The sequence below is a fragment of the Acipenser ruthenus genome, chromosome 40 (assembly GCF_902713425.1).
Source record: "Acipenser ruthenus chromosome 40, fAciRut3.2 maternal haplotype, whole genome shotgun sequence".
NCBI classification, from domain to species: domain Eukaryota; kingdom Metazoa; phylum Chordata; class Actinopteri; order Acipenseriformes; family Acipenseridae; genus Acipenser; species Acipenser ruthenus.
Window position 1 is genome coordinate 9,185,162 of NC_081228.1, and position 22,925 is coordinate 9,208,086.

At 47.3% G+C, this 22,925-nt stretch overlaps 2 protein-coding genes across 2 annotated transcripts; one reads left to right on the forward strand and one right to left on the reverse strand.

Moving 5' to 3' along the window:
* Window positions 1–1,064: 1,064 nt before the first annotated feature.
* LOC117415963 (trypsin-like) lies at window positions 1,065–17,133 on the reverse strand. The gene is made up of 5 exons (XM_059010230.1): window positions 17,042–17,133; window positions 9,052–9,208; window positions 5,631–5,890; window positions 5,283–5,419; window positions 1,065–1,327 (listed from the first exon to the last, which is right to left on the reverse strand). Exons 1-5 carry the CDS (start codon window positions 17,079–17,081, stop codon window positions 1,178–1,180), a joined length of 744 nt encoding a protein of 247 aa, XP_058866213.1. The 5' UTR covers window positions 17,082–17,133; the 3' UTR covers window positions 1,065–1,177.
* A 1,091-nt stretch (window positions 17,134–18,224) lies between these two features.
* On the forward strand, window positions 18,225–20,390 carry LOC117415955 (serine protease 1-like). The gene is made up of 5 exons (XM_034026928.3): window positions 18,225–18,350; window positions 18,686–18,842; window positions 19,075–19,334; window positions 19,649–19,785; window positions 20,088–20,390. Exons 1-5 carry the CDS (start codon window positions 18,311–18,313, stop codon window positions 20,235–20,237), a joined length of 744 nt encoding a protein of 247 aa, XP_033882819.1. The 5' UTR covers window positions 18,225–18,310; the 3' UTR covers window positions 20,238–20,390.
* The last annotated feature ends 2,535 nt before the right edge of the window (window positions 20,391–22,925 follow it).

A 22,925-nucleotide genomic window follows, 5' to 3' on the forward strand; every position in this document is an offset into this window, starting at 1 on the left:
GAGTTTGGGTACCGTAGCTCTGCCCCTTTTCTAGATGACCGACTTCCATCTAACCCGACGGAATAAATTGTCATGCCATTTAGTTAAGGGTGCTCTGTTCCTTTTACACAGCGCCCTCACAGGTCGGGAGGGAGATCTAATACCAAGAATCATTCGATCTCTGTCACATGGTCACATCAATCAAACAGTGGCAGCCTGCCCAAACTGGCCTATAGGATTTCTCCGTGTTGTTCAGTCTGACCAGAATCCAAATAAATAATAACAAAAGCTAAAGACAAGTTTTATATTTCAGATCGTGGTTTGATTTGAGCAAAACCTGATGGCTACAACATTTAGCATACCCAATAGCAGTGGTGGTCTTACTTGACAATTTCCTGTCTTATTCAGCTTTGTAAGCTCTTCCCGTCACTTAAAAACATTGTTTTTTGTTTTTTATATACTGTATATGTATCTTGCCATGTCCCCTCCCAGGCTCTGTAGACTTCTAATGGAAACATTTGTTATTTTAATTATTAAGTGTTTAAGAGTTATGAATGAAATGGCAGTGAATTTCCTCTCCTCTGCCCTCTTCTCCTATCCCTTCCCTATCCCCTTCTCTCTCTTCCCTATCTGCCCCCAATCTCCCCCTTCTCTCCCTTACCTATCTGCCCCCAATCTCCCCCTTCTCTCCCTTACCTATCTGCCCCCAATCTCCCACTTCTCTCCCTTCCCTGTCTGCCCTCCATCTCCCCCTATCTCCCCATCCCTCACCCCCTCCGTTCTGTAATGGTCTGCACTTCAATGGGCCCTGTGGTGATGCAGCACAGTTTTGGTCTTGTAGTCATGTCATGTAACCTCTATATCTTCCCCTCTACTGCTGATGAAGGCACTAGAGCCCCAAACACTGGTCTACTTGAGCTCTGACACAGTGTGTTAGGTGACATCCCGGTAACTTACACAACTGTTTCCAAGTCAAACACACAGACAAAAACACATGCACACTCCCACACTGACAAAACACACACACATACAGCAAGGGGAATGACACATATACAAACTACATATATTTTTTTAAAAGATCTGTTTATTTGTTTGATTCTCTACCATCACATCAGATGAGTGAGTTTTCAAATAACCCTCTTGTAGAAAGCCGGGCTCTGTGCGTGCACGCTGCGCCCCCCTCACCCCGCACTCCTTCTCAATTCAGCTCCATGGTGCTCTGGATCCAGGGCAGAAAGGAGCAGATCTTGGTGTGGACCACAGGGTGGTTCTTCTGGGCACAGCCGTTCCCCCAGGAGACCAGGCCATGCACCTCGTTATTGCAGACCAGGGGGCTCCCCGAGTCACCCTGAGAGTTAGAGACACAGAGAAGACTTATGAACACAGGGGGTGTCAGGGGGCAGGGGGGCAAGATCTACCGGATTAACTGTGACAGAGTGTGGCGGAGTGTCCCGCCCCTATTTATTATTATTTGTATTTGTTTGCGGCACTGATAAAAGCACCGCTTCTTTTGGTATTGTTTTTTATATTTATATTTTAAAACCCTGTGAGGATGCATGGCTGATCAGCTACTGATTATTTAACTAGCTGACAGTCACGCATCCTTACCAAACACGTGCAGACTGTGGCTGCTAGTTAACCCCTCGGCCAGAGTATAAGAACTGCAGCTGTCCGTGCTGCAGGGTTGGGGTGTACAGAGAGGAGGTACGGGGAGATAGAGAGGAGACAGAATTTAAAATAACAATTGCTAAAAGACGCGGTGCTTTTATCCGCGCCGCAAACAAATACAAATAATAATAAATAGGGGCGGGACACTCCGCCACACTGACGAAGTTACTGTAGGTTTTATACAATACAGTATAGTGCAGTGCAATGCAATACCGTACATTACAATGCAGTGCAGTACAATACCGTACATTACAATGCAGTGCAGTACAATACCGTACATTACAATGCAGTGCAGTACAATACCGTACATTACAATGCAGTGCAATGCAATACCGTACATTACAATGCAGTGCAGTACAATACCGTACATTACAATGCAGTGCAGTACAATACCGTACATTACAATGCAGTGCAGTACAATACCGTACATTACAATGCAGTGCAGTACAATACCGTACATTACAATGCAGTGCAGTACAATACCGTACATTACAATGCAGTGCAATGCAATACCGTACATTACAATGCAGTGCAATGCAATACCGTACATTACAATGCAGTGCAGTACAATACCGTACATTACAATGCAGTGCAGTACAATACCGTACATTACAATGCAGTGCAGTGCAATACCGTACATTACAATGCAGTGCAGTACAATACCGTACATTACAATGCAGTGCAATACCGTACATTACAATGCAGTGCAGTACAATACCGTACATTACAATGCAGTGCAGTACAATACTGTACTTTACAATGCAGTGCAATGCAATACCGTACATTACAATGCAGTGCAGTACAATACCGTACATTACAATGCAGTGCAGTACAATACCGTACATTACAATGCAGTGCAGTGCAATACCGTACATTACAATGCAGTGCAGTGCAATACCGTACATTACAATGCAGTGCAGTACATAAGAAAGTTTACAAACGAGAGGAGGCCATTCGGCCCATCTTGCTTGTTTGGTTGTTAGTAGCTTATTGATGCCAGAATCTCATCAAGCAGCTTCTTGAAGGATCCCAGGGTGTCAGCTTCAACAACATTACTGGGGAGTTGGTTCCAGACCCTCACAATTCTCTGTGTAAAAAAGTGCCTCCTATCTTCTGTTCTGAATGCCCCTTTATCTAATCTCCATTTGTGACCCCTGGTCCTTGTTTCTTTTTTTAGGTTGAAAAAGTCCTCTGGGTCAACATTGTCAATACCTTTTAGAATTCTGAATGCTTGAATCAGATCATCCGTGTAGTCTTCTTTGTTCAAGACTGAATAGATTCAATTATTTATGCTTCTCTGCATATGACATGCCTTTTAAACTCGGGATAATTCTGGTTGCTTTTCTTTGCACTCTTTCTAGAGCAGCAATATCCTTTTTGTAACGAGGTGACCAGAACTGAACACAGTATTGTAGGTGAGGTCTTACTAATGCATTGTAAAGTTTTAACAGTACTTCCCTTAATTTAAATTCAGCACTTCTCACAATATATCCGAGCATCTTGTTGGCCTTTTTTATAGCTTCCACACATTGTCTAGATGAAGACATTTCTGAGTCAACATAAACTCCTAGGTCTTTTTCATAGATTCCCTTCTTCAATTTCAGTATCTCCCATATGATATTTATAATGCACATTTTTATTGCCTGCATGCAGTACTTTACACTTTTCTCTATTAAATGTAATTTGCCATGTATCTGCCCAATTTTGAATGCTGTCTAGATCATTTTGAATGACCTTTGCTGCTTCAACAGTGTTTGCCACTCCTCCTATTTTTGTGTCGTCTGCAAATTTAACGAGTTTGCTTACTATACCAGAGTCTAAATCATTAATGTAGATTAGGAATAGCAGAGGACCTAATACTGATCCCTGTGGTACTCCACTGGTTACCTCGCTCCATTTCGAGGTTTCTCCTCTAATCAGTACTTTCTGTTGTCTACATGTTAACCACTCCCTAATCCATGTGCATGCATTTCCTTGAATCCCTACTGCGTTCAGTTTGAGAATTAATCTTTTATGCGGGACTTTGTCAAAAGCTTTCTGGAAATCTAAATAGACCATGTCGTATGCTTTGCAGTTATCCATTTTCAATGTTGCATCCTCAAAAAAGTCAAGTAGGTTAGTTAGACATGACTGGCTTGAGCCCCCCATCATGTTTTCCCATTGTATATGGGGGAAGTTGAAATCCCCCATTAGTATGGCTTCTCCTTTGCTACATGCATTTCTAATGTCATTGTATAATGGATTATTTTGCTTGGTGTCTGAATTTGGCAGTCTATAAAATGCTCCTATTATTATGCCCTTTGATTTTTTTGTCCATTATTCTGACCCATATTGATTCTGCGTTGTTTTTTTTTCTTCCAGATTTAACTCCTGGGCTTCAAGACTATTTCTTATGTATAGCGCTACCCCTCCACCTCTTCTGTCCTGTCTGTCCTATATAGTTCCTATACAGTGTGTACCCACTAATATTATATTCGTCTCCATCACTCTCAGATAACCGAGTTTCTGTAACACCTATCACATCGTAGTTATTACTGCAGTAGCTTCAAGTTCTAACATTTTGCTTTTGAGACTTCTAGCTTTAGATAAACACATTTAATGGCTATCTTACCTGAGTTGTTGCCCTTGTTTTGATGTAGTCTACCTTTTGTTTTTTTGTTGATTTCTCCCCCCATCCTTTCTAGTTTAAATGCTTCTGAACCTCCTTTAGGTTCCCTTTTTATTTAAGTGCAGTCCGTCCCGCATATATAGATAGTTGCTGTAGAATGTGGTCCAATGTTCATGGAAGGTGAAGCCCTCCTGTGTGCACCATGATTTCAGCCATGCATTTTGATTTTGTATTTCCAGCTGTCCGTATGCTCCTTTGCGAGGTCCTGGCAGTATCCCAGAAAATACCACAGTTTTGGTCTTGACAACTACCGGGTTGTCTCCTGTTCGTTCTAGCAGCCTGTCCACGTTCTCAGTGATGTGCTTGACAGAGGCTCCTGGAAGGCAGCACACTGTTGTAGTAAGGGGGTCCAAACTGCAAACTGAATTTGCTGTGTTTCTCAATATGGAGTCCCCAACAATCATGACCTCCCTTCTTTTTGCTGCCTAGCCAGCACTGTTTATAAGGTCCTGGGTGTTGTTCCTTTCATTCTCTTGATAGTGGTTTTGATCATCTAAATGTTGAAGTGGCTCAAATTTGTTGGATGTTTGGATTTCAGGTGGTTGTGTTTGATGAAGTTTCTTTTTTTCCCTGCTACTGCCTATCTGAACCCAGCTGTTTTGACTCGTCCAACTCCATGGTGGCTTTCAGTCTGCTAGGGGTGCAGACTTCCATGAATTGTGGGTGTGCCAGCTCCTCAAGCTCCTGTTGCTGTCTCATTTCCTGCAGCTCCATTTCTAGCCCACTTACTAGTTTAAGCAAGTCCTGGATCGTGTGGCACTTTACACACACTTGGTTTAGCTCTGTATGATGCAATGCAGTACAACGCAATACAATACTGCACAAAACAATGCAATGCAGTACAACACAGTACAGTACAACGCAATACAACACTATACTGTGCAATACAATACAGTACAATGCAGTACACCACAATATAATGCAATGCAGTAGCAGCAGAAGTGGCTCACGGCTCGGTGGTACCTACATTGCAGGGGCTCTTCCCCCCCTCCAGGAAGCCGGCACACACCATATTTGTAGAGATCATGCCAGGGTAGGAGCCCTCGCAGTCAGCATCGCTCAGGATGGGCAGGTCCAGACACTGCAGGGTGAGGGGCAGGTACACTGAGAGAGAGAGGGGGATAGAGAGGGGAGAGGGATGGTAACGCACATGTAAAAAAGGGTGAAACTGGCCCTTATAAAAGCCCAAAAGAAAGAAAGCTAAAACACAGTAAAGCATTTTAAAGCACAGAGAGTGAAAGCCCAGTGAAAGCCCAGCACCGTTTAATGAAGCCCAGTGTCTTCACCCAGGTATCCCACACCCCCCCCTCTTTACCCCCGCTGGAGAGTGTGTTGCCCCAGCCGGACACTGAGCAGTCCATCCCGGCAGTGGGGCAGCCACGGGGCAGGCTGATTGGCCGCACAAAGCTGTTGACGGTGACGGTGTGGAACAGCTTGATCAGCATGATGTCGTAGTCCAGGGTCTGGTAGTCGTAGCTGGGGTGCCACACGATGTTATCCGTCTTCATCACCTGCTCCGTGCCCTCCACGATGCGCAGGTTGTGCTCCCCCAGGACAATCTGCATGGCGTAGGGGCTGGTGGGGTGGGAAGGGAGCAGAGAAGGGAGAGAAGGGGTGAGTGCAGGAATATAAAGGTACGGTCGACCGCTTATTTGCAAACTGGATAATTGCATAAATCGTTTATTGCATAAACTGGTCCTGTTTTGTAATGCATAATTTTCTATGATTATATGATTTGGTTAAATTCATATTGTCTAAATCAGGGGTGCTCAAACACAGTCCTGGAGACCCCCTATACAGTTTTAAAGGTCACCCTAAATTCAGTGGCGGCTGGTGACCTCTCAGGCAGGGGAGGCACAAGCATGGGGTGTATCTATTTGTTTTTCCCTTTAATCAATCTCTTTTAAAGAGATAACATTTGCAATAACACTGAACATTTAAACAAAGTATTTTTTTTCAGTATTCAGTATTATTAGCATTACAGAAATGGGCATTTTTTAATGTGATTTCTAACATGATTTTTAGCTTTAACATTGACAGGGTGTTAAAGTAAAAACAGGTTCATAAGTAACAGTTGGGCTCTATGAAATCAGCTTTATTATTTTCTGATTTCAGTTTTTACCGTTTTAAAAAATGTAATTAGGTTGATTTACCTTATGTACACCGCAGGCGCTGTGAACACAAACCCAGGAATCTACATAGAGGCTTCTATTTCTTCCATTCGGCTTGAGTTTGTGTGCATTGGAATAGGAGTCATTGTGAAATGAATTGTATTGAAAAATAGTATTGCTACCTTTCAAATACGGGTTATAAGTAAAAAAGAAAAATACTTTCTTTTTTCACTCCAAGCAAACATAAATAATTATTTTGTTGTTTCTCTAGTCATCAGTCATTACGGTAAAAAAAACCAACCTACAACAGGGGACTTGAGGATGCAACATTGAAAATGGATAACTGCAGGGGACTTGCCTTTTAGTTGAGGATTTTCCAGGTGTAAATGTCTGTTACTGTATTTGTGAGGTAACTGCTAGTGAAACACACACACACACACACACACACACACAGCACCTGTACCGACAGACTGGAGAATTTCAAACGTAATACCGATCCACAAAAAGGGAGACAAAACCGAACCTGGTAACTACAGACCAATAAGCCTGACTTCTATTATAAATTACATATATGGTAACAGTATCCTGGGAGACAGTCAGCATGGTTTTAGGAAAGGGAGATTGTGTCTAAATAATCTACTTGACTTTTTTGAGGATGCAACATTGAAAATGGATAACTGCAAAGCATACAACATGGTCTATTTAGATTTCCAGAAAGCTTTTGACAAAGTCCCGCATAAAAGATTAATTCTCAAACTGAACGCAGTAGGGATTCAAGGAAATGCATGCACATGGATTAGGGAGTGGTTAACAGGTAGAAAACAGAAAGTACTGATTAGAGGAGAAACCTCAAAATGGAGTGAGGTAACCAGTGGTGTACCACAGGGATCAGTATTAGGTTCTCTGCTATTCCTAATCTACATTAATGATTTAGATTCTGGTATAGTAAGCAAACGTGTTAAATTTGCAGATGACACATAGTGGCAAACACTGTTGCAGCAGCAAAGGTCATTCAAAATGATCTAGACAGCATTCAGAACTGGGCAGACACACGGCAAATGACATTTAATAGAGAAAAGTGTAAAGTATTGCACGCAGGCAATAAAAATGTGCATTATAAATATCATATGGGAGATAGTGAAATTGAAGAAGGGAACTATGAAAAAGACCTAGGAGTTTATGTTGACTCAGAAATGTCTTCATCTAGACAATGTGTGGAAGCTATAAAAAAGGCCAACAAGATGCTCGGATATATTGTGAGAAGTGATGAATTTAAATCAAGGGAAGTAATGTTAAAACTTTACAATGCATTAGTAAGACCTCACCTAGAATATTGTGTTCAGTTCTGGTCACCTTGTTACAAAAAGGATATTGCTGCTCTAGAAAGAGTGCAAAGAAGAGCAACCAGAATTATCCCGGGTTTAAAAGGCATGTCGTATGCAGACAGGCTAAAAGAATCAAATCTATTCAGTCTTGAACAAAGAAGACTACGCGGCGATGTACGAGGTATAGACAATGTTGAGCCAGGGGATGTTTTTGACCTGAAAAAAGAAACAAGGACCAGGGGTCACAAATGCAGATTAGATAAAGGGGCATTCAGAACAGAAAATAGGTGGCACTTTTTTACACTGAGAATTGTGAGGGTCTGGAACCAACTCCCCAGTAATGTTGTTGAAGCTGACACCCTGGGATCCTTCAAGAAGCTGTTTGATGAGATTCTGGGATAAATAAGCTACTAACAACCAAACGAGCAAGATGGGCTGAATGGCCTCCTCTTGTTTGTAAACTTTCTTATGTTCTTATGTAATCTCAAACGTGATGCTCTACTGCCAAATGAAACGACCTGTTCTATATTACAGTAGCAAATTTATGTTTGGTTATGGCTTCCCTTCAGATTTTATCTTGAGTTTCAGTCTTAATCAGCAAATCAACTGCATTATCCTGCATTTCACATTTGAAGCCTTTGCAATAAGTGAGCAATTTTGATAGTAACTACTGAGTACAGTTCTTCTCTATTTAAAGTGTATTTACACATAGATGTTGCTCAAGAATAATCTGCCTGGTGTAATAATATTATTTTTTTAATTGGGTTTGGATTTTTTTTGCCAGAGCAATCTAAGAGGTAATGCTTCCTTGCTTGCTCAAGGGTACAGCAGTCCCTGTCTCCCCTGCATGCAAGCACGCGCGTTCACACGCACGAACGCATGCACGCACACACGCGTGCACACAAGCACACACGCACGCATGCATGCACACAAGCACACGCATGAACGCACACACGCGCACACACACGCACGCATGCATGCACACAAGCACACGCATGCACGCACACACGCGCACACACACACACGCAGGCATGCATGCACACAAGCACACGCATGCACGCACACACGCACACACACACACACGCAGGCATGCACACAAGCACACGCATGAACGCATGCACGCACACACGCGCACACACTCGCACGCACACAAGCACACACGCACGAACGCAGGAACGCATGCACGCACACACGCACGAATGTATGCACGCAGACACGCGCTCACTCCCGCACGCCTGCACGCACACACCTGAAAGCTGGAACTGAATAAATATTGCTATGTATAACTGCAATGACTTACTTGTACCAGCAGTGGGCGACGGAGAGCACCCAGCGGTCGTTAATCAGGACCCCCCCACAGAAGTGGTACCCGTAGTTCAGGGAGGCCTGGTAGGGCTTGGAGTTGGGTCTGCACTCGTACCCGCCAACGATCCGCTCGCCGGGCAACGCAGCCACCACTGAAACAGGATTATTATTATTCATTAATTGGAAGGTGTAACAGGGAGAGATCTGGACTGGCCGTCTGACGCAGGCACGATGCTGCAGGGAGGGGGCGGCAGTCCCGTGGGGTCGGCCTGTCAGTCATGGCGGTGACACGGAGAGGTGGGGAGGAGGGTGTGTGCGCTTTCCCCCTCTCTGAGTGGCTGGTAGGCGGGCTCTAATGGGATTGTGTGCCCTATAAAAATAATACTCTGCTGTCTCCTCAGGTCTGCCCTTTTAAAGAAACAAACAAAAGACGTACTGGGAAGTACGGGAGCCGGGACCGAGAGAGAACCGGGACCAAAAAGAAAAACGAGGAAAACAACGAGAAAGAAAGATCCTAACTGTAGTGGGGAACCCGTGGGCAGACCCCGTGTGTACTAGTGTGAGGGTAGGCTGAGGAGACGGCCAGAGTAGGACGGAGACCCGGGCCGTGCGGCTAGCGACGGCTGGGGTAACGCTGCCGAAGTGCAGCACCTTTTCTTTTGTAGTTTTGTTACTGTGTTTTATTTTCCTGTTTTTTTTTTTCCCACCTTTGGTTTTGGAATTATTGTTTGAGCACTTGTAAGTGCGCCCGCACTTGAACCGTACCGGACTGGTATATCCCGTGGTTCTGTGTTACCATAGTTGGTACGCAGACCACGGTGAACAGCGCCCTCTGCGGGCTAAAAATAAAAAGTACACCCAGCACAATAAAACTGGGCACCTGTGCGGTGCTTCAAGTACACCTGCTGTTTCTTGTGTCAGTGAATCACCCACCCCCTCCCACACGTGGTGTCAGAAGTGGGATTCACTGGCATTGCCCATAAAGGCAGTGCACAAAATAAATCATGGATGCCACACAGTTCGCCGCCATGATGGACCTCCTGCGCCAGACCCTCATGGCTGCGGTGCAGGGGGCGGCTAGACCCGCAGCTCCAGACCCCCGGTTGCAGAGGCCCACGAAAATGACCGCCGAGGATCGACCTGAGGCATATTTGGAGGTGTTTGAGGCCATGGCGACCTCGGCCGGGTGGGATCCGGCACAGTGGGCCAGCTACCTGTTGCCTCAGCTGACGGGAGAGGCTCAAGCAGCGGCGAGAACGCTGTCCCCAGCGCAGATGTTGGATTACCCAGTGCTGAAGACGGCTATCCTTAATCGCGTTGGGGCCACGCCGGAGGGTTATAGGAAAAAGTTCCGGGGAGAGCATTTCGCTGCAGGGGAGCATCCCCGAACCATCGCCCACCGTCTTAAGGATTACGCCATGGGTTGGCTGAACCCGGATGCCACCACCAAAGCCCGGTTGGTGGAAGTAATCGTGGTAGAGCGGTTCCTGGAGTGTTTGGCCCCGGGACCTCGGCTGTGGGTACAGCGGCAGGCACCTGCCACACTGGATCGGGCGGTCGAGTTAGCAGAACAATACCAGGCAGCGGAGCCAACGCCCACGAGACTGCCTGGGAAGAGTGTGGCTACCGAAGCACCCCCTCTACTGGGCCCTGAGAGGGCGAAGGGACTGGGGGGGAGGGGTAGCCAAGTATTTGGTCGAGGGGTGACCGCGGGAGCTCCCGGCCCGGGAACCGGAGCGGGGTGGGGTTCCCCGCGGGCTGCTGCGGTGTCGGACTGGGGTCTCGCGCGGCCACCTTATCGACGAGCCCCTTTGATGGCTCCGGTTTTTCCACCTCTTGCTGGAGCTCCGAGGCAAGAAACCAGTCCACCGAGGTGTTGGACGTGCAGGGAGGTGGGCCACATCGCGCGGGACTGTCCCGTGATGGAGTGTGACCTCAGCCGACCAGGTAAGCATGTTCAATTACCTCAGTCACTCCAGCAGACGGGTTTTGTTATTCCTGTGACAGTGGATGGTACAAAAACCCAGGCGCTCCTGGATTCAGGGTGTGGTCAGTCCCTAATACAGGATAGCCTAATCTCACCGGGGCATAAGCAAATATTGGGACGGGTGCATATTAAATGTATTCATGGGGATGTACGCTCATATCCTAAGGTTAACATAACGGTGAAAATTGGACAGCAGATGACACAGGTGCAGGTGGGGTTGTGTCCTCGATTGCCGGTACCGGTAGTTCTGGGACGGGACTGTGGGCAATTCAAAAGTTGGTTGGCTGCCCTGACGGCCCCGTCCTCCCTATTGGCTACGAAAGAGGAAGTAATTGGAGAGATCTTTCCCTTTCGGGACCCGGAGTGGTTTTGTCATAAATTTAAACCCCGTAAAACTAAACGGGAGCGCCGGGCTGCGAAGAATGAGGGCTGGCAGTGGAGGGGGCTTGAAAAGTTTCAGGTGGGGGCGATTGGTGAAGAGTCTGGGGGGGAGGCCGCGGAGCCAGCGCAGGGGTCTGGTTCGGCTGCCTCCGCTCAGGACCGACCTGATCCCGAGCTGGAAGCCATGGGAGCTGATTTTTTAGCTCGTTCCCGTGACTTCCGACTCGAGCAAGGGCGTGACGACGTGCTGGGCAGGCTCTTTGACCAAGCAGCTGTGGTTAATGGTCGGGTGGTCGAGCCCAGACGCGCCGCCACGTACCCTCACTTTGAAATCGCTCGAGACCTCCTGTACCGTGTCGACAAATTGCCCCAGACCGGGGAAGTGCGTCACCAGTTGCTGATACCTCACCCCTTTAAGGAGGATTTGCTGCGGCTGGCTCACGCTATTCCTTTGTCTGGTCATCTGGGCAGGGATAAGACTAAAGCAAGGCTTGTGTCACGGTTCTACTGGATGGGGCTGGATGGTGACGTCAGACGTTTTTGCGAACGTTGTGGGGAGTGTCAAAAGGCTAGTCCTAGAGCCGTTCCACGAGCCCCACTGGTGCCGTTGCCCCTAGTGGAAGCTCCGTTTGAGCGTATTGGAATGGATTTGGTTGGGCCGCTGGAGAGGAGTGCGGCGGGATACACACACCTATTGGTCATTCTGGATTACGCCACGCGTTATCCCGAGGCCATTCCCCTTCGCTCTACCTCAGCCAAATCTATTGCCAACGAGCTTGTGAAGGTCTTTTCCCGAGTGGGGATCCCCAAAGAAATACTGACCGACCAAGGCACCAACTTTATGTCCCGACTAATCCGCGGAACATGTAAACTTTTGGGGATTAAGACCATTAGGACCTCGGTGTTTCATCCTCAGACCGACGGTCTTGTGGAGCGCTTTAATAAAACCCTTAAGAACATGTTGCGCAGATTTATTAATAGTGATGTGCGTTACTGGGACCAGCTGATTCCTCCCCTTCTCTTTGCGATCAGAGAGGTACCCCAGGCTTCCACGGGTTTTTCGCCATTCGAGCTGCTGTATGGGCGAAGACCCCGGGGTGTGCTTGATCTGGTCAAAGAGATGTGGGAGGAGCAGCAGGATAATTCGACTAATATAGTCCGGTATGTGTTGGACCTGCGCAAGCGTCTTGAGTCTGTGGGAAAATGGGCGCATGACAATTTGCAGCAGGCTCAGCACAGACAGGAGACGCAGTACAACCGAGGAGCCCGGTTACGCACATTTCAGCCGGGGGATAAAGTACTTCTATTATTACCCAGTTCTGAGTCGAAACTTCTGGCTAAGTGGCAAGGACCCTTTGAGGTTACACGCCGGGTTGGGACGGTGGATTATGAGATCTGCCAGCCGGAGCGACGGAGAGAGAAACACATTTATCATGTAAACCTCTTGAAGCCCTGGCTGCAACCGGAGGCATTGGTAGTGGCGCAGGCAGATGACGTCACCGACCTGGGACCTGATCTTTCTGTGGTGGCGAAAACAGGGTCGGTACAGATTGCAGAAAATCTGACACCAACACAGAAATGTCAGGCTCGGGCGCTGGTGACGGAATTTCCTGATGCGTTTTCTCCCGTCCCGGGGCAGACTCGAGTAGCCCATCATCACATTGAAGTTGAGCCGGGGGCGCCAGTTCGCCAGAGGCCATACCGCATACCTGAGCGTAAAAGACAGGTAATAAAAACGGAGATTGATGAAATGCTGAGACTGGGGGTGATAGAGGAGTCCCAAAGTGACTGGAACAGTCCAATTGTTTTAGTGGATAAGCCGGACGGGTCAACTCGATTTTGCATTGACTTTAGGCGAGTTAATGAGAGATCGAGGTTTGACGCTTATCCCATGCCTCGGGTAGATGAGTTGCTGGAGCGTCTAGGCACGGCTCATTTTATGACGACACTGGATTTAACGAAGGGGTACTGGCAGATACCCCTGACCCCGGAATCCCGAGAGAGGACGGCGTTTTCGACTCCCTTCGGGTTATACCAATTTAGGACCATGCCCTTTGGGTTGCACGGAGCACCAGCCACTTTCCAGCGGATGATGGATCGCATTTTGCGGCCCCATCAGCAGTACGCCGCTGCTTACATAGATGACGTGGTTATCCACAGTGAGGATTGGCCGAGTCATCTGTGTAAGGTAGCGGCGGTATTGCAATCCTTGCGGGAGGCTGGGCTCACTGCTAACCCAAAGAAATGTGCCATTGGGAAGAGTGAGTCGGAGTATTTGGGGTATCGAGTAGGGAGCGGCCAGATCAGACCGCTGATTGCTAAGGTGAAGGCCTTGGCTGACTGGCCGGTCCCTACGACCAAAACCCAGGTGCGCTCTTTCTTGGGACTAGCGGGCTATTATAGGAAGTTCATCCCGAGCTTCGCCACGCTCGCTGCTCCCTTGACAGACCTCACCCGGAAGGCTGCCCCAAATACGGTTCAGTGGACGGAGCCGTGCCAGAGGGCCTTTCTCGCTTTGAAGCGAAGGCTGTGTAGCAAGCCAGTGCTGTGCAGTCCTGATTTCAGCAAGAGGTTCACCCTGCAGACGGATGCGTCAGAGACAGGTCTCGGGGCAGTGTTGTCTCAGGAGGTGCGGGGAAGCGAGCACCCGGTCCTGTATATCAGCAGGAAGCTCCTTCCCCGTGAAAAGAACTATAGTACCATCGAGAAGGAGTGTCTCGCCGTAAACTGGGCAGTCGAGTCACTCCGGTACTACCTCCTGGGGCGACACTTCACCCTGATTACAGATCATGCCCCCTTAGCATGGCTTCACCGGATGAAAAATAATAATGCCAGGATCACGCGGTGGTACTTGGCCCTGCAGCCCTATGCCTTCCGGGTTGTCCACCGAGCAGGAAAACTCCATCTAAATGCTGATTTTTTCTCTCGGGAAGGCATGGGGGTGTAGGATTTCGAATGGACCGGTGGTGCCATTCTGAGGGGGAGGATGTGTAACAGGGAGAGATCTGGACTGGCCGTCTGACGCAGGCACGATGCTGCAGGGAGGGGGCGGCAGTCCCGTGGGGTCGGCCTGTCAGTCATGGCGGTGACACGGAGAGGTGGGGAGGAGGGGGTGTGCGCTTTCCCCCTCTCTGAGTGGCTGGTAGGCGGGCTCTAATGGGATTGTGTGCCCTATAAAAATAATACTCTGCTGTTTCCTCAGGTCTGCCCTTTTAAAGAAACAAACAAAAGACGTACTGGGAAGTACGGGAGCCGGGACCGAGAGAGAACCGGGACCAAAAAGAAAAACGAGGAAAACAACGAGAAAGAAAGATCCTAACTGTAGTGGGGAACCCGTGGGCAGACCCCGTGTGTACTAGTGTGAGGGTAGGCTGAGGAGACGGCCAGAGTAGGACGGAGACCCGGGCCGTGCGGCTAGCGACGGCTGGGGTAACGCTGCCGAAGTGCAGCACCTTTTCTTTTGTAGTTTTGTTACTGTGTTTTATTTTCCTGTTTTTTTTTTCCCACCTTTGGTTTTGGAATTATTGTTTGAGCACTTGTAAGTGCGCCCGCACTTGAACCGTACCGGACTGGTATATCCCGTGGTTCTGTGTTACCATAGTTGGTACGCAGACCACGGTGAACAGCGCCCTCTGCGGGCTAAAAATAAAAAGTACACCCAGCACAATAAAACTGGGCACCTGTGCGGTGCTTCAAGTACACCTGCTGTTTCTTGTGTCAGTGAATCACCCACCCCCTCCCACAGAAGGCAATAGGGCACGACAGGGTGAAGCCTGTTCAGTACAGTTCAGGACTGATGTGTGTTCTTTATGTAAGCAATAAGGCACGACAGGGTGAAGCCTGTTCAGTACAGTTCAGGACTGATGTGTGTTCTTTATGTAAGCAATAAGGCACGACAGGGTGAAGCCTGTTCAGTACAGTTCAGGACTGATGTGTGTTCTTTATGTAAGCAATAAGGCACGACAGGGTGAAGCCTGTTCAGTACAGTTCAGGACTGATGTGTGTTCTTTATGTAAGCAATAAGGCACGACAGGGTGAAGCCTGTTCAGTACAGTTCAGGACTGATGTGTGTTCTTTATGTAAGCAATAAGGCACGACAGGGTGAAGCCTGTTCAGTACAGTTCAGGACTGATGTGTGTTCTTTATGTAAGCAATAAGGCACGACAGGGTGTGGGATAGACTCTAATATCCTCACACCCAGGGTGCGTTATCAGACACGAGGCGAAGCCAAGACAATTTTGTTATTGTCAAGATTTAAAAATATGTATACTGTAGTGTACATATTGACCTAACGATGTTGTTCTCAATGTTTATTATTTTTTTAATACAAACGTTAACATAGACATGACAGAAGCATACTAACTCCTAGATTCTTTTTCGAGATGGTTAACCTTTTTTTTGCCAAAATGATATATTAAATGTGGTTAGTCATGTGTTTATTAATAAATTAAATATGGCTGCTGTTTTTTTTTTATTCTACTGGTGTATTGATATCTACAGTGATTCGCCCCTTTTTGAAAATAAGTTCCAATCTATGGGAATATGCTGTAATATTCACACCCCCATGTGAACTGTTTTGACCAATCAGGATAGAGTATTTAAAAGACCCATTTTATAAATCTATTTATTGGCAGATGCCTTTACCCAGGATATCTGTTACAAAATATCACATTACAAAATCACAGTACAGTTAGGGGCAAGTACAATATAGAGTAACTCAAGTCCTCAATTAAGACCAAGTTTAACTAAGAGTAAATACAAGAAGACAGTACAGAATTGAATTGAGGCAAGTTCAATTAGGATCAGATAAATATATAGTAAATAGTTACATTTAAGAACAGGATCAGATATGAGTACTAAGCTACAAAATACTGCAGATAAAGATTTAGAAGCAAATTCAAGTGAAACATACGAACAGTACAAGAAAAGAGACTGAACTGTGCATATAAACTGATAGGAGAGACAGACTGGACTGTGCATATAAACTGATAGGAGAGACAGGCTGGACTGTGCATATAAACTGATAGGAGAGACAGACTGGACTGTGCATATAAACTGATAGGAGAGACAGGCTGGACTGTGCATATAAACTGATAGGAGAGACAGGCTGGACTGTGCATATAAACTGATAGAAGAGACAGACTGGACTGTGCATATAAATTGATAGGAGAGACAGACTGGACTGTGCATATAAACTGATAGGAGAGACAGGCTGGACTGTGCATATAAACTGATAGGAGAGACAGGCTGGACTGTGCATATAAACTGATAGAAGAGACAGACTGGACTGTGCATATAAATTGATAGGAGAGACAGACTGGACTGTGCATATAAACTGATAGGAGAGACAGGCTGGACTGTGCATATAAACTGATAGGAGAGACAGGCTGGACTGTGCATATAAACTGATAGAAGAGACAGACTGGACTGTGCATATAAATTGATAGGAGAGACAGGCTGGACTGTGCATATAAACTGATAGGAGAGACAGGCTGGACTGTGCATATAAACTGATAGGAGAGACAGGCTGGACTGTGCATATAAACTGATAGGAGAGACAGGCTGGACTGTGCATATAAATTGATATGAGTTGCAAGGACTATATATTTATACTCACCGGCCACTCCAAAAATCATCAATGCAATAAGAGATCTCATCTTCCTCCTCTTGTTCTTTTCGTTCTTCTCCTTTTTCTTCTTCAGAGATGGCCTGACCCGTCTCTCTCTGCACACCGCTCACACTGGTATTTATATTTGTAGATTTGCAGTAACAGTGAGGACAGCTCCACACAGAGTTAATGTGTAACTCGCCCCCCTCCCCCTTCTCGCCCCCTCCCTGTTTACCTGTTCATAATGCTTCTGTTAAACTCAGCACCTTTCCCTGACAGTTAGGGGAAGCCAATCTTGAGTAAATTCCACCAAATGGCAACATCACACACTTTATCATCATCAAGGATTAAAACTTGCCTAAATAAATACACACATACACACAGACACAAACACACAGCTCTGTCGTGCAGAACCTGAAAGCTTGTGTTCTCAGTGTTATTGAGGGGTGGAGGGACAGACACACACAGCTCTGTCGTGCAGAACCTGAAAGCTTGTGTTCTCAGTGTTATTGAGGGGGGGGAGGGACAGACACACACAGCTCTGTCGTGCAGAACCTGAAAGCTTGTGTTCTCAGTGTTATTGGGGGGGGGGAGGGACAGACACACACAGCTCTGTCGTGCAGAACCTGAAAGCTTGTGTTCTCAGTGTTATTGAGGGGGGGGAGGGACAGACACACACAGCTCTGTCGTGCAGAACCTGAAAGCTTGTGTTCTCAGTGTTATTGAGGGGGGGGAGGGACAGACACACACAGCTCTGTCGTGCAGAACCTGAAAGCTTGTGTTCTCAGTGTTATTGAGGGGGGGGGGACAGACAGACGATGCCCCTGTTATGTTTCTGAAAGTGTTTGAAGACATCAAAGCAATTCCACACAGCTGAGCACACAGCTCTTGAAGGTGCTTATGAAAGAAGCACATGTTGTGGGGGAATTTTCACCTGCTCGACCCAGTCTCAAGCACGCTGGACACTTTGGGCTGTTTGTGTCTGTGAGTGGGGGAGTTGTTTTTGGCGACTTTTTAAAATCCTTGATGATGATAAAGTGTGAGATGTTGCCATTTGGTTGAATTTCCTCAGAATTGTCCTTGTGAGGAAAGGTGCTGAAGGTCCCTGCTATCCTGGGACCCCGTCCTTCTCCTTCTGTTTTTCTTGGAAAGGTTCTACCTGCCCTGGCACTTGACAGCGAGACCAGCTGATTAGGAAGGTTCCTGCAGTTATAAATACAGCCTGGTCCACCTCCAGTCTGTAGCTGGGGTGAAGAAGAAGAAACTGCTATCAGAAACATGAAGCCGATTATCATTCTCTTCCTTCTTGGAGCTGCAGGTAAAAAAAATAAAGTGAGATTTGGCAAAACACAGCGTGCGGGAGTATTTCATCTTTCATTCTGACATGCAATCTCATACGCACCTGTGATGAAACTGATCAGGAGTGCAAATGTTAACTCATTTAAAAAAATAAATAATCTACTCATATTTCAGATCAATATGTTCAAATTTACTCACATTTCTGATCAATACTGCAAAGACATGGAAATGTCAACAGCCTTTAAATTGTGTTCATTTAATTATGTGTTCTCTCAATCTCCTCATCTCTCTCCTGCCTCCTCTCCCTCATTAATTTCCCTCCTCCCTCTCTCCCCTTCCCCTCCCTCTCTGTAGCTGCAGCCCCAGTGGAGGACGAGCGGATTATCGGGGGGTACGAGTGTCACCCCCACTCCCAGCCCTGGCAGGTCTCTATCAACATCGGGTACCACTACTGCGGGGCCTCCCTCATCAGCGACCAGTGGGTGCTCTCTGCTGCCCACTGCTGGCAGAAGTGAGTACTGAGGCCGACGGGCTCTCACTGCTTTTATCACATTATGCTGTGCTATTACCTGCACAATAGCAGAATCACTGACTAATCCCTGTGTGTGTGTGTGTGTGTGTGTGATCGCTCTCTCTAACCTCCACTCCTCTCCCTCTCCTCGCCACCCTTTCACCTTCCTTTTCACTCCCTCCTCTCCCATTGTTCTTCTCCCTTCTCCCTCCACCCTCCCTCCCTCTCCTAGCCCCTACTCTCAGTTCGCTGTTCTGGGTGACCATCACATCTGGAAGCACGAGGGCACGGAGCAGTTTGTGACGGTGGACGAGATCTACTGGCATCCTCGGTATGACTACCAGACCCTGGACCACGACATCATGCTGATGAAACTGTCCCACCCCGTGACTGTCAATGAATATGTGCGTCCCGTCCCCCTGCCCAAGGGCTGCCCTGCTGCAGGGGACATGTGCATCGTCTCGGGCTGGGGCAACATTATCACTGACGGGGGTATGTGATGGAAAGGGGGCAGGTGGGGCGTTGGTAAAGCTGACAAGCAAAGTGTCAAAGAAAGCATATGAAATTGTGCTAAAGATTCCCCATAGTAAAAAGCACAGCATAGGGAAGCATGCGGTTAAGCACAGGGAAGCATTGTAAAGAACCACAGAGAGGTACAGTAAAGCACAGGGAAGTCTTGTGAAGCACAGTGAGGGACAGTAAAGCATGGGGAAGCATTGTAAAACACTATAGGGGCAGTAAAGCTTAGGGCAACATTGTAAAGCACAGCAGTGTATTAACTATCCCTCTCTCTGTCCCTCCCTCAGTGTTTAACCCGTTTAACCTGCAGTGTGTGGATGTCCCAATCCTGAGCGATGCAGACTGTGAGAACTCGTACCCAGGGCAGATCTCCAGCACCATGGTGTGTGCGGGGTACCTGGAGGGGGGCAAGGACGCCTGTCAGGTAATGCACCAGGGGGCAACTGTGCATATAAACTGATAGGAGAGACAGACTGGACTGTGCATATAAACTGATAGAGACAGGCTAGTCTGCATGTTAACCGATTGAAGAGACAGACTGCTCAGCTCTTAAATGATATCTGTATTTATTAAGTTTTGCACCTAAATTTGCCCTGAACTGTATTGTGATTTTTTGTAACAACTGTAAGTCGTCATGAATAAGGGCATCTGCCATTAAATAAATAATAATAATAATAATAATATAAAGTGATAGAAGAGTTTTCTTACCCCTCTCTGGCCTCGCAGGGTGACTCTGGGGGTCCGCTGGTATGTAATGGGGCGATCCAGGGCATCGTGTCCTGGGGGTACGGCTGTGCGGAGGTCAATCACCCCGGGGTCTACACCAAGGTCTGCGCCCTGGTGCCCTGGATCCAAGCCATCATGTATGCACATTAGGAGAGAGGAGGAGAAGGAGAGACCCACCTACCCAACACCACCCACCGATCCTACCACAACTACCCCCTCCCCACACACACCTCCCGTCAGTACAATGGAAAAATAATGTACTAACATTATGTACTAATAAAATCCATTGGATGGTTATCGAAACACTTCTATCTGTTTTTATTTTTAGTATATATTGTATTTCATATTTAATTGTACAGCAAAAATAGCAATTTTGACTTCACTGTCCCAATGGAGGGCACTGTATATATATATATATATATATATATATATATATATATATATATATATATATATATATATATATATATACATCTGTGTACAATACATATATAGGCAGATAGATGGATAGTGTAACATCAGATTGGGTCTGTGAATGATTTGTTCCGTATTGAATGTGGTAGCCAGCTGGTAGTATGAGGCAGAATATGAGGTTGAAGAAGAGGCAGTTTTTTATTAAAGTTCACACACAACAACCAAAACGTTTGTGAAAATAAATCAAACAAAAGAAAACCTGCCCTCTAATCTAACTTCTTCAACCCTCTCTATTGCTTGCACGAGCTTTCCTCATTGCAAGGGAAACCGTATTGCTTTAGCAATTGTAGACCAGTCCAGGTTCAGTCCAGCTGCTGCTGGCAAGTGTAGATCCGGTCTTGGATCAGGAAGTCTCACCAGGTAAGTGTCACGTGTTCATTTACTTTTATAATCCACAAGGGCTGTCAGGTAATGATGTTTGTAATCCTTTTTCAGGTGAACAGGTAAGTATTCCAAGTCGTATCTCACTTGGTACCAGGAAGATTGCACCCCGTGTGGTCCACACAGGAACAACAGGTGAGGATGCTCCTTTAGCACCCTCTCACAGCACCTTTGTGTTCTTTTGGGTTCCTTTGTCACCCTCTGCTGGTGAACACTGTTACTTGCAGCCTACTGCTTTGCTGGGTCCTGACTGACTTAAATAAAAATAAAACAAAACTACCACTGTCCGTGTGGTTTGATTACTACTTTGGTATTGGAGAACATACAGTCTGGGTCTTCACTTTAACCCCAGACTGTCGCAGCCATTTCAGGGTCACACAAACTGTAAAAAACAAATGGTGTTTCTCTGTTAATAAAGTTAGTGCAACCAGCCTTAATTAAATAAAATGTTAGGTTACGTAGGTAACCATGGTTCCATGAGTGGGAGCAGCTCCCTCCCCTTTCACTGTTGGGATATGTGCTAGTCATATGCCGAATCACTGAGCTTTCAATACCAAAGCTGCCAAAGGCCACTCCCCTGCGACAACGCACTTCCCCTATAAGTAGAGACGCCTTGGGGAGCTCGTCCTCTTTTCGCATAGAATGTCTGACGGCATCCTGTGTGACCGTGAGTTCAAGGGGAGGGAGATGCTCCCACTCATGGAACCATGGTTACCTACGTAACCTAACGTTCTATTTCGTGGTCGCAGCTCCCTTCCCTTTCACTGTTGGGATAGCAATACCCAAGCCGTCACGGGGGAAGGCGGAAGGCAGCAACGGCGGTCGCATGAACCACCTCATGGCATAAGAGCCAAGGAAGCCTGCGCCCCTGTCAGGACCCTCGTGCCCAATGTAGGTCTACCCAAACTCGCCACATTAAGGCGATAGAACCAGGTAAAGGTGAGCGGTGTAGCCCAGCTAGCCGCATCACATATCTCTGCCAACGTGGCCCCCCGAAAGAGGGCCCACGAAGCGGCCAAGCCTCTCACTGAGTGTGCTGACAGATGTGCTGGCAGCATCACTCCCTCATCGGCGTATGCCGCCACCATTGTGTCAACCACCCAGTAGGACAGTCTGTGGGTCAAAAGACCAAAGCCCAGGGACCTGGGTCTATGACCGACAAAGAGCTGATCTGACAAACAGCTGATCAATGTAATTTCTCAATGCCCGAACCGGGCAGAGCAAATTAAGCTTCCGATCCTCCTCTGTGGAAAACGGAGGAGGGTGGAAGGCTTCCAGCTCCACCGTCTGGTTAAAGGTGACTTCAGAGATCGCTTTCTGGGTTCGTCCGTAAGGATACCCTATGCCCCTCGTCCCGGAAGCAGCAACAGGAAGAGTCCACCGAGAGGGCCCGCAGTTCACTGATGTGCTTTGCAGACGTGATACCTAGCAGGAAGGCCGTCTTCATTGACATGAATTTCATGTCTGCTGACGGCATAGGCTCATTTGACACCTTAGATAGAGCCTCAAGCACCACATCTAGGCGCCAGTCTGGCAGCATCTCCCTCCGCGGTGGTCGCAACCGCCGCACCCCCTTAAGGAAACGTGTCGCCAGTACATGAGCACCTGGGGTGACCGAATCCACTGGCAGGTGGCATGCTGAAATCGCTGCCAGGTAGACCTTCAGGGTGGACAGAGCCCTGCCCTTTTCCAAGATGCCCTGAATTGCAAAATAACCGCCATAGGGCAAGACTTAGGATTGTGACCGTGGTGCTCACACCAGGTGACGAATGTCTTCCATCGATACGAGTACAATGACCATGTCGAGGATGCCCTTTCCCATATGCCCTCCATCACCTGAGGGTGGAGGCACCATTCTCCTGGGGGTGGAACTGTTCTGGACAGCAAATCCGCAGCCGAGTTCTGCACTCCTTTAAGGTGGACTGCTCGTAAAGATAGGAACTTCCTCTGAGCCCAGAGAAGTAGTGAGGCAGCCATCCGGCA